The following is a 12,532-nucleotide window of genomic DNA, read 5'->3' on the forward strand; positions in this document are numbered from 1 at the left end:
AAAAGTCACTGGAAATGCACTGTATTTTCGTGATAATGCAAATAACTATTTACTAATGTTAGGCAAGTTATTTTTCATCACCCTGTGCCTCAATTTCCTTACTTGTTAATTACTTCCACCTCATAAGATTGTCATATACTTTAAAATGAAATAACATACATGAACAGAAACACTATGCATAATTTGTGGCACATAAAACCTGAATAATAATCATGTACTAGAAGTTTTTAATATCACCAAACCTCAACATCGCCACAAAGAATCTTTTTTATACTTTATTTGGCTTCTCTCTCTCCTTTGTGCTTGGTTGTCTGACTCGTTGTGACCTCAGTCATGCAGCCCACCAGGTTCCTCTGTCCATGGAATTTTTCCAGGCAAGAACACTGGAGTGGGTTGCCATTTCCTACTCAAGGGGATCTTTCCGACCCAGGAATCAAACCCGCGTCTCTTGTGTCTCCTGCCCTGGAAGGCAGATTCTTTACCACTACACCACCTGGAAGCCATTAGTTTATTATAATAAATCCACAGTCAGAAGGACAAACAGAACCCAAGTGCCCTGACGCCTTAGATCCATCCCCTATTCACCCCAACAGAAGGAATTCCCAATTCCCTCCATCATCCAAACTGTGAAGGGCTAGGTGACAGCATCTGCTTTCAGGAGTCACAGAGTTCACTATGATTTTGAAGATTTAGGGGAGCAAAAAGCAATAGATCAAAAAGAAAAAAAAAAAGCAACAGATCTCTGGCCATAACATCAAGCAGGATTTCACACTGCTGTCTTCTGCATTAAGGCTCACCAAAAATGGCATCTCACAATTTTAACTTCCTCCTCACCAACTCAGGCCTCATTTTTCACACACACACACACCACCCCCCCCGCCCCGCCCCATGCTTGTTTACCTGAACTCAGCCATATACCTGACCTTGGAGGCATGGGAGATGGTGACCACTGGGAACCACGGGTAGGAGTGCATGAGACAGACAGTACAAATGAGCAGACAGCCCAGAGACCCAAAGCACTAAGAGGAAAAAACCTAATGAGGTTGGGACAACCACAGAAGCATCCTCCTTTTGGCCTCTCCCTTCCTAAGAGCTGGCCGAGGTATTTCTCCTACCAGCCTTTCTCCATGAGGCTCCATATCAGAGTTAAGACACTTGTTTCTCCCAGAAACAAGTGCATTGTAACTGGGACAGAAATCTAATTCCACCTCCGTCAGTGGCTCACTCACTCTAAGACCTTGGAAAAGTCACTTCCCCTCCTTCCCTGACAATTCAAACCCCAGGAACAGGAGTCAGAAAGGCATCTGTCAGCCCTCTTCCTGCAGTGACAGGTGGACAGCATCACCTCCACCCTGAATACCTCACAGGGATGCAAGAGGATGGATGAGCCAGCATTACAGCCAATATTCTACTTGCCAGCAATAAACAATTCACCTTTCGGAGGTAAACGGGCTCTTTCCAGGGCACCAGGGAATCATTTAGCACTCGAGGAGAAGTAATTTGCTCTATGGTCCTCCCGTGTCCTCAAAAGTGTTATCCACCTCCAAAAGGTGAGCCCTGATCTCTCAGAGAATTTGTTTTCTCACGGTAGGATCAGAAAACTTCCATGTTTCCAGCTTTAGGAAAAACGCACTCCCCCTATCTTTTTCCCTGTCCCGTTCTCCCCCCTCTGCCGGGCCCATCTCCTTATGGATCATCCCATTCTCTCTTCTCCTCAAACAGAAACCAGATGAAACTGTCTGCAAATAACTTGGGAATGCTCAGTGTGCCTGGGGAAACTTAAACAAAAATCCTTTCTGGGGCCACCACCTCTTTCTTCCCCCTCCCCTTCCCCTCCTCTCCTCCTCCCCCTCTCCCTCTTTCTTCCGCCTTCCTCCCCTCCTCCCCCTCCTCCCCCAGGACCTTGCTCCTCCCCGCGGTTGTTAAGGGCCGGGCCAGTTAATGGGAACTCTTCTCCTTTCTCCCACCTCCCCCATGGCCCTGTCCCAGCTGGGTCCTCAGCTTTTGATTCCTGTCTGTCACTGAGTGATGAGGACAAAGGGTGAGGAGTCAGGAAAAGGTCTGGGCCACTTTGTTCAGAGTCTGGATGCGAACTTTGGATGAACTCTTCATCAGGGAGGGGGCTGGGGAGGAGAGGAGGGGCCAGCAAGGAGAAATTCACTGCTCTCTGGGCTCAAGCCTCAAAAAAAAAAAAGAAAAACTCAAAAAAAAAAAAGAGAGAGAGAGAAAGAGAGAAAGGGAAAGATTCTCTTTAAACAACTGAAAAGGGGGGAAAAAAAAAACAGGTTAGGAGGGTAGAAAGAGTCTCTGTCAGCCCCCTTACAAAAAAAGGGGGCACCGTGGGGGTGGGAGTGAGGGGCATGTGCTTAAGCAAACAGAGGCCAGGGCATGACTCTCTGGGCCCATGCTGTGGGCTCCAGCCAAGAACTAGTCTGGTTTCTTCCCCCTCCAGCCAGTCTCTCTTTTTTCCCCCTTAAACCAAAGGGATTCCTAATAAAGCCACAGTAGACTTGTAGAAAGCAAAGGGAGGGAAGAAGGAACCAGGGATGGGAAAAGATAGATCAAACTCTACGCCAACTGAAAGTCCAAAATACGTGTGTAAAATTAAGACACACTTCACCACATGCATAAACCCCAGAACATTCAGTTCAGAGTCAATTTCTCTTTTTCCTTTATTTGTGTGTATGTGTATGTTTTGCATGTCTGGGCTGGCAACCTCTCCTGTTTGACTTTTTCTCCCTACTCGGTACAGGAGTTCTTTAAAAAGCACCATTAACATAGAGCTGGAACCACTGCAAAAGCCAGTTTGTCTTCTTTGTGCTCAATAAAAGCCGGCTAGAACTCTTTCACCTCCACTTACTATTGATTTTTCTATTGTACTCTACAGGCGTGTGTATCTCACTCATCAGACTGTCTTTCATTCTGTGAACCTCTCTGACCACATCTGGACGTGAGGTTTTTCAGCTCCCAGTGATGGTATCCCTATTTCATTCAATCATTTTGTGCCCGCCTGCCATCTCGCAGTCACTTTGGGTCTGGCCTCTGTCCTCTGGTCTTTGCCTCAGACTCTGGATTTCAATTCCCCCAAATCAGCTGTCCATCCCAGCAACCAGAGATGAGAGGGGAAAAGGCCTCCTCACATCCCCAGGGCTTTCCCCTCTCATTCTTTCTGCATATGAAACATAGGCTTAAGTGACTGGGTGGGAGATTCACACTTTCAGGGCTAGAATGGGGTGGGGGGTGGGGGATGCTAGAACATCTGGCTTTTCTCTCTCTACCCCTCCTAGGAACAGCCCCTGGGGTGGTATTCGTGAGGCAGTTTCTTGAAGCAGAAGTGCCCCATGGCTGCAAATGGGCACAACTTCACACACACAAAACCTCTCTGTCTGATAAAGAGAGGCATATAGACGGACGAACGAGATGACCGTTCTTGAAGCTTCTGAGAAACTGGTGTTAGTAAGGGACTATGTGTATTGAAAACCCCTCATTTTGAGTTCCTATGAATTGGAAGATAAACTCCACATGGCAAATAAGTATGTCTGATGTCCTTGCTCAAGAAAATTGGACACACAAAGACTGGCAATTAACAACAAAGAAAGGGCAGATTAAAAACATTCCATGACGTGAGGATTCACCTTCCAAAAAGGGCTCTTTGTCCTACAAAAGATGTGCTACAAGCCCAGCCCTGCAAAGTGAAAGTGAAAGTCACTCAGTTGTGTTTGTGACCCCATGCACTATACAGTCTGTGGAATTCTCCAGGCCAGAATGCTGGAGTGGGTAGCCTTCCCCTTCTCCAGGGGATCTTCCCAACCCAGGGATCGAACCCAGGTCTCCTGCATTGCAGGTGGATTCTTTACCAGCTGAGCCACAAGGGAAGCCCAAGAATACTGGAGTGGGAAGCCTTTCCCTTCTCCAGCAGATCTTCCTGACCCAGGAATCGAACTGGGGTCTCCTGCATTGCAGACAGATTCTTTACCAACTGAGCTATCAGGGAAGCCCTGGAAGAGACCTCTTACATCGTTCAGATCAAACCCCTTTACTTAACCATAAGGCGAAAAAGACGCCCGAAGTAAAAGGAACGTACCCGTCCCCGCTCTCCATAATACCCCCATCCAGTGTTCTGCCCATGACACACCTTGCTTCCGTGAAGCTAAGGAGTAGATTCAAAATAAAGGACACAGTTACCAAAACTGGACCCATACACTTCTCAAGTACATCCGTCCGAAGTGAACATCAGTACCCCTTAACTGAAGATCCAGCAGTAGCTCATCCCACCTGGTGCGTGAACCAGGGAAGTGAAGCAGGCAGACAGTATTTGTTCACATCAAACCACACTTGCTGTCTCCCTCATGCACAGTCCTGCGCTTCATCCTTAGATGTGAAGGTTCGAGAGGTCGACATCCAAGTTCCATTCTCCGTACAAATCCTGGTGGACTGTCACCACTGTTTTCTCTGTGGGCAGCTAACCTCTATTTCCACGTTCCCTCTGTGGATAACGGTCTCAACGCACCATCATCAAACTCTAAATCACACCTCTCTGCTCAACTCTCTCGAGATCTCAAGCTCCATATTCAACTGCATGCCCCACCAATTCTGTGTTCAACAAGATTTCTAAATCTATGCCATGTTCTAAATCAGCCTTCCACATGCCTGCCAAACTGTGAGTTCGCTCTCTTGCTTCGATTTTGTAAGCAGTGGTGACAGGATAAGTTAGAGAAAAAAAATAAAAATATAAAAATCTGCAAGTTGGGTTATGCTTTGTAATTTACAATGCATTTTACACTTAGATCTCACTGGAGATTCATAATCTTCCTGGAAGTGGAGAGGACCAGGCAGATGAGTGTAACAATGCACACCTTACAGGTGAGAAAGCTGGCCTCTTACCCATCTATTTAAAAGCAGAACAGGCCAGAATCTGTCCCCCTGCATCACAGGGCTGCTCCAAATGGGCCTGTATGTTTCTGATTTGCTTTGGAAATGAAGAAAGAAAAACAAGCATCTACTGGACACTCATCACATGCCTAGTGCCGTATTTGAGGCTTGCTCTTGAGAGGGTAACTATAGCATCTTCACCCTTGAGCAACTCTCCAGGCCAGCAATGACATGGACACACGTGTATCTTCTGCAAATAACACCCTTTGCCCTGCTTACTCTTATCTGTCCACATGCATTAGAGGAACAACTCCACCAGTATAAACCGTTAAACATAAGCAGTAGATGTTGGGTGCATTTTCCTATTTGGTTTGATGCGTGAATTTGCCAGTAGGATTGTAAGAGTGATCACCTATATTTACAGTTCTTTCAAGATACTACAAATTGCTCTAATTTCCAAGGGTGTGAGTACAACACATATCTTCTCTGTGTATATCAGAGTTTCCAGACTTCTTTCTATTTAACTTTAGTACCCCAGGAAGATGTCATTTTTTGAATATCTGGATGAATGAATGAATGTCTATAAGCACAACTCATGCAAAGGATGGCATACAAAAGGGGTGAGACTGTAAATTGAAAGCTATTTTGTTTATTAATAACATAAAGGAAAGGGGTCCTTATTCAAGAAAAAACTACACACGCATATAGGATGTAAAGAAAAAAGATTAGAACGCAAAATGCTAAAGGTTTCTCGGCTAGACATTTTATTAGCTGCTGAGATGCCCAACTTAAGGTAACAGTCTCGGCAACATAGAAGAGGATAAGAAGCCTTAGATAGAGTGACTCTGCTGAAGAGAGTGCAATAGCCATGGAAGAGAATCAGACAGAGAAACTGGTTCAAGTGGTCTTCAAATCAAGCCAAAGGGAATCTTCAAGACTTTCTAAAAAATGTACTGATCCTCAAAGACCACAGCCCTCCCCAAAGGCCATAGTGAGATTCCTGGTCTAAGACACACACACCCATCCTCCCCAGGAGAGGCCTAAATGGCAAAGGCACTGAAGCACACGGAGGACCCTCCATGGAAGAGGGCTCGTAAGGAGGGAAATGTGTAACAAAAATGAGCTTTCTGCTACTCTTAACTCAGAAACATGTGAACTGCGCTGGGATGGGGAAGGACAGCCCCAGAGAGTGACCCTGAAAAGTGACAGCCCAGTTTGAGATATCACAGACTCCAACCAAGGAATTTCCACACAGGGAGGGAGCTGGCAGGAGGAAGGTGGGGGCAATTCTTCCTTTCCTCCTGTCCAAGGACAGGTTTAAATTACACATGCTCACACTGGGAGGGGTGAGGGGAGAAGCTGTAGAGTGTGCCCAAGAGAGCTTCTTATTCAATCACTTCCCCTGCCTCAGGGTCTGCCATCACTTTCACATTTTAAAATATCTAACTTTCAACTTCCTAAGTTTATTTGTATTTATTATTATTATTATTATTTAATGGAGTCCTTTCCCAACATTCTAATTGAACTCATAGGAGTAAACCTGGGTAAAAAGTCAGCAGGAGCAAAGAGAAAATTGGCCTAACATTTGGGAGAAGGAAAAGAGAAAAGAGGAGGCTTTGCAGATAGGAAAAGACAGGAGGACAATTTGAGGATGGGAGTAAAAGGAAGGTACTGGAATCTGAGCCACGACTAGTTAAAGCAGCTGCCCCTCCCACCTCCGCCTCTCCCACTGAAGATTGTGTGGAGCCAGCTTCCTCAATCTGATTATCACTTGTCTTTACAGGGTTCTCATGTGTCCTCTCTTGCACACTCTTCCCCACCCCTCCATCTACCCAAGGATACCCTGAGCATCCTTCCTGACCCTAAGGCCAAGATAATAACTCAGAAAACCCAGACTTAAAGAAGCCATTCAAGAATTGTCCCCATTCAATAACAGGTTGATTCTAACCAGAAACCTTTTTCTCTCTGAGCACTGATTTTGGAGCACTTCACAGGAGTGATCCAATAGACCTAAGAGCAATTTACATCCTGTCTTCTACTTTTTGACACATCGCAGAAGCACACACATAAGGTTCAGAAGCCAGCAAATAGTAGTAATTTTGGAAATAAGGTCTTAAGATAGGTAGTCTGAAAACAGAAATAAGTTCTATTCAGATTTAGATGAATTGTGTGACTCCTTTTTCCTTCCTTCCTTCAACTAACACATGAGTATGGCACATATACCAAGCATGGTGCTAGGCATGCAGAGATGAAAAAAGCACTGCACACTAGGAGTGTACCATCTAGAGGGGGAAGAAGGTTACAAGCTCAGAGAAAACTGCAGTCATCTTTCTGGAAACTTTCAGAGCATACTGAGGGTTAAAGACCGTCCTACACTCAAGTGACCTGCAAAGCCCTGATCAGTGGCTGCCCTGAGCCCTCTCTACCTTCTCCCAATGATAAGCAATTAAGGACAAGGTCCTATTTTGCATTTCTCATAGTGCCTAGCTTAGAAGTCCGTGCCGAGTAAATGTTTTTTGTTTTTTTTTTAAATGAGGAAAGGAAAAGAGGGAAGAAAGGGAAATATGAAGGTAAAAATTCTCTGATTAATAACGAATAACTAAAAATTAATAGGGCTTCCCTTGTGGCTCAGCTGGTAAAGAATCCGCCTGCAATGCTGGAGACCCGGGTTTGATCCCTGGGAAAATTAATAAATCTGGGTAAAAGTCAGATGTGGGAGTTATTTACTCTTTTCACTCTTTATTTTACAAATATGTCCCAGGGATCATTCATTCTTCCTGGTCTTAGGATCCAGTGTTCTCTATAAGTCATTACAGGAATGGCGGTGATGGTGATCACGTTGCCGGCAGTGGGAAAAGGAACCAGTCTCCCTGTTGAGGCTGCCAGGTCAAGTCAGGAAGAGGCCCCAAGAGGGGCCCACTCCCTACCTCCTTGCAGCCCTACCCCTTCCACATCCCAGAGAGTTGGGGGTCATGGAGGCTGGGTGAGTTAGCCAAGGACCTTCTCCCCAAAAGAGAAAGAAGTAGAAATGCAAACTGCAAGACAGTGGCCTCTTTCCTCTCAGATGCCCTCATTATTCCTGATTTTCCCCTCCCCTCTTGGCTTAAGGACCCAAAGCCCAAACTCCAAACAGAGACGCAAGACGACTGGGAGTGCATTTTAAGCAATCTCATGCCTCATTTCACCAAAAAATAAATAAATAAATAAATAAAATGTTCACATCTCTATTATAAAGCAGTTATCAAGCTAGGGTCCAATGTATCCATTAAGATGTATCTATCCCAGCAGACCATAAATTCCTCTAGGGCAGGGGCTTTTGATCCTTCTTTTTGGTAAAAATTCTCAATAAATATTAATGCATGGATTTTCCTCCTTTTGGATAATAAGTGTTTCAATTCAAAAAATATTAATTGAGTATTTACTATATATATATTTACTATATTTATGTTGATGAGAACATGTTAGATCTTATTATTATTTTCCAGAATTCATTAGCCTGATAAGGGAGTCAGATTGTAAACAAACAGCTATAATAAAATCTGGCTAGTGCTGTGGGGATGCTATATAGAAACAGCTACAGTAAAATACGAACTAGAATATTTTGTCCCTATGTTGAGGGCAACATCTATCATATCATTTAGCATCTTCTTATTAGGAACCATGTCAGGAATTGCATGCAGCCAACAAATGATTCACTTTCAATACTAAAGGCTTTGAAATTTGAAACTGATCCTATTACCCTTTTTGCTTCTGCTACCAGGAAACAAAGTGTCAAATCCACAGCCATGTACAGGATCTAGATTGAACAAGGTCCTAAGACTAGTTTGTTCTGAACAATCAGGAAGCTATTGACTTATCAGCAAAAGGCTTGAGAAGGCCAAAATGAGAAAGGATCTGGTGCATGCAATTTTACATACTAACGTTCCCTTGCACTTTATATTTTTCTATCTTTTCTCTTCTAACTGCCTCATTTCTCTAGTAAATCTCTTTGTTTTATTTGTACCTTCTGGTAAGCTACTTGAATTCCTCTTTGAAATGAAATGAGCAATAAATAAATAACATATATAACAGGTTCTGTTGATAAACAGAAGAAAATTTCATCCCTGAGTATACAGTCATCTCCAAGAAATAGAAAATTCATACAGCCACAAGGAAAACGACAGGAAAAAAATATAAATGTGGGGGGTTATCGTAGATATTGAGCTAGGGCCATACGATTAACAGTGAATTCATTTGCTTCTATAAAATGTTCTTTGTTAAAATCTTCCTGGGACTATACGGTTTTCTAAACCATACATTTAAATATAAGTCCTTGAAATCCTTCTTTCCCTTCTACCCCCTGGGGCGATGTGACAGTAACAGGCCCTGAACCACCAGCATCCACGCCCGTCCCCAGGACCTGCTCCCCACCTAGGTCCTTGACATCAGGCTGGCTGTGCTCTGGGCTGCGCCACTCCTTGGGAGGCACTGTCCCCTTCTCCAAACTGAGAACACCCACTCCTCAAAACCAAGAGCAACTCCACAGCTGGGCACGTGAGACTCTGTGGTCTCACCAAAGCAATCTTCATTCACACCTTTAGAACCATCTGAGGGGACTTCCCTGGAGGTCCAGCAATTGAGACTCAGGGCTTCCACTGCAGGGTGTGTGGGTTCAATCGGGGAACTGAGATCTCACATGCTACATGATGCGGCCAGAAATAAAAAAAGAATCATTGCACTGCCCTGGGCCAGAGTGTGACCACACACAGAGGTGAGACAGAAGGACAAGACCAGGAAGGGCATGCAACAACAAGACACTGTGCCCTGCTTTAAGCTCCCAAGTCCCAGGCTTCTGAAAAGGAACCAGAAAAGGTGAGCTATGTATTATGCATATACATGTATAGCCATACCATCCTGAATGTGTCTGATCTCATCTAGTCTTGGAAGCTAAGCAGGGTGAGGACTAGTTAGTGCTTGGATGGGAGTCTGGCTAAAGGATTCTCAATTTGGGCTTCCCTGGTGGCTCAGACGGTAAAGAATCTGCCAGCAATGCAGGAGACCCAGGTTCAATTCCTGGGTCAGGAAGATTCCCTGGAGAAGGGAATGGCTACTCACTCCAGTATTCTTGCCTGGAGAATCCCATGGACAAAGAAGCCTGGTGGGCTAATATAGTCCATGGGGTCACAAAGAGTCGGACATGACCAAGCACAAAGGAGAAAGAGGAGCCAAATACATTTATATATATATATATACAAAACAGAGGGGCAATCAAGTTTTAGCCTACATAAGAGATCAAATTGCAAACATCTGCTGGATCATCAAAAAAGCAAGAGAGTTCCAGAAAAACATGTTATTTCTGCTTTACTGACTATGCTAAAGCCTTTCACTGTGTGGATCACAATAAACTGGAAAATTCTGGAAGAGATGGGAATACCAGACCACCTGACCTGCCTCTTGAGAAACCTATATGCAAGTCAAGAAGTAACAGTTACAACGGGACATGGAACAGACTGGTTCCAAATAGGAAAAGGAGTACATCAAGGCTGTATATTGTCACCTTGCTTATTTAACTTATATGCAGAGTACATCATGAGAAACACTGGGCTGGAGGAAGCACAAGCTGGAATCAAGATTGCCGGGAGAAATATCAATAACTTCAGATGTGCAGATGACACCACCCTTATGGCAGAAAGTGAAGAGGAACTCAAAAGCCTCTTGATGAAAGTGAAAGAGAAGAGTGAAAAAGTTGGCTTAAAGCTCAACATTCAGAAAACGAAGATCATGGCATCTGGTCCCATCACTTCATAGGAAATAGATGGGGAAACAGTGGAAATAGTGTCAGGCCTTATTTTTTTTGGCTCCAAAATCACTGCAGATGGTGATTGCAGCCATGAAATTAAAAGACGCTTACTCACTGGAAGGAAAGTTATGACCAACCTAGACAGCATATTGAAAAGCAGAGACATTACTTTGCCAACAAAGGTCTGTCTAGTCAAGGCTATAGTTTTTCCTGTGGTCATGTATGGATGTGAGAGTTGGACTGTGAAGAAAGCTGAGCGCCCAAGAATTGATTTTTTTTTTTTTTAAGAATTGATGTTTTTGAACTGTGGTGTTGGAGAAGACTCTTGAGAGTCCCTTGGACTGCAAGGAGATCCAACCCAGTCCATCCTAAAGTAGATCAGTCCTAGGTTCATTGGAAAGACTGATGCTAAAGCTGAAACTCCAATACTTTGGCCACCTCATGCGAAGAGCTGACTCATTGGAAAAGACCCTGATGCTGGGAGGGATTGGGGGCAGGAGGAGAAGGGGACGACAGACATGAGATGGCTGGATAGCATCACCGACTCGATGGACATGAGTTTGGGTGAACTCCGGGAGTTGGTGATGGACAGGGAGGCCTGGCGTGCTGCGAATCATGGGGTCGCAAAGAGTCGGACCCGATTGAGCGACTGAACTGAACTGATGAAGATAAGTCATGTTCGTTGCCTGAACGAAGTCAGGAGGTAGATTCTCAAAACAAAGGCAGGGGCCTAACAAAAATCAGGAAAGAGGCCCAAGGAGAATTTTGGACTTATCTCCTTTTATTTATGCTTTACAGCCAACCATAGCCAAGAGATAATGAAGTTCATGTACCTGAGAAACAGGACCAGAAGTAGGCAGAGCCAAATGATTTGTTATTTGGACAACTGAGTAGGATTCCATGGGATTTTCTGGGAAGAATCACAAGCTGAAGGGCTGTCACTCAATGGGAATGAATACCATGGTAGAAAAATTTACATTTAGTAAAACTTCCTAAGTCAAACTTGTCTCAACGGATCCTCTCCTGAGCTGTGTGACTTTCGGAAAGTTTATGAAACTCTCTTTCAGTTTCTTCACCTTAAAAGTTGGGGCAATAGGAGCTCCACATATTTTAAGTGTTCCATGCATTAACTATTATTACAGAATTCCATGCTCCAAAGGGAAAATGAGGCATCACTCCCGCTGACATTTTCCATTCAGCTTCATGCTAAAATGACCCACCAGCACTCTTGCCCCAGCCTGGGGCCCAAAGCACTCTTCCCCTTCAAATCACTTGGACAGGGTAAACACGAGTATAAAGTAACAGCTTAACCATCTACACTGCCTGCCTCCCTTCCTCGGCTGACAGCCAGGACACACAGACTGTGCGTCCGTGTGTTCCAAGAGCCAGAGAAGCCTCCAAGGCTGGCCTGTCCCAGTAACTGGATTGAACAAGCTCCTAGACCAGTTTGATCCAAAGAGACAAGCAGCTATTTCCTTACCAGCAGAACAACTGGGCCTGGTTGGGCCGACCACCACAGTGAGAAAGCCATCACCAGAATCTCATAAACCTTAAGGAGACAGGAGGGCTGATGGCACAAGGCCTCAAAGAGCACTAAGTTAACCCAGTGTCTTCTACCAGCAGGGAGCGAGAGGAAGAAAGAAGGGAGCTGTGCAAGGGGAGGGTATGAATGTGAAAGATGAAGCTAACCATGAAAATTTAATTTGTTAAAATAATGACTAGAGAATAACAGATAATGTACAAATTGTCTACACGCATTTATTGAATACATAATAAATGTGTGTATGAATATATAGGACTATATACGCATACCCTGATAAAAATTAATTTCAGCTTCTTGAAAGCATCCTTGTTTGTCTCCCTGCTGGCAAGAACCTTGGT

The 12,532-nt window shown here is 44.4% G+C and overlaps 1 protein-coding gene across 5 annotated transcripts in view; it reads right to left on the reverse strand.

The window, feature by feature from the left end:
• The window catches only part of PBX1 (PBX homeobox 1), a 336,111-nt gene that overhangs the window by 305,772 nt on the left and 17,807 nt on the right, over positions 1–12,532 (reverse strand). The window contains exon 1 of one of the 5 annotated variants that reach the window (XM_061399905.1): positions 919–1,835. The exons of the other annotated variants lie outside the window; for them this stretch is intronic. Coding sequence (XP_061255889.1) covers positions 919–934 — 16 coding nt within the window. The 5' untranslated portion in view covers positions 935–1,835. Of the gene's footprint in view, positions 1–918; positions 1,836–12,532 lie in introns of those variants that run through there. 5 annotated transcript variants of the gene reach the window in all.

This window comes from Bos javanicus, chromosome 3, assembly GCF_032452875.1.
Source record: "Bos javanicus breed banteng chromosome 3, ARS-OSU_banteng_1.0, whole genome shotgun sequence".
NCBI lineage: Eukaryota > Metazoa > Chordata > Mammalia > Artiodactyla > Bovidae > Bos > Bos javanicus.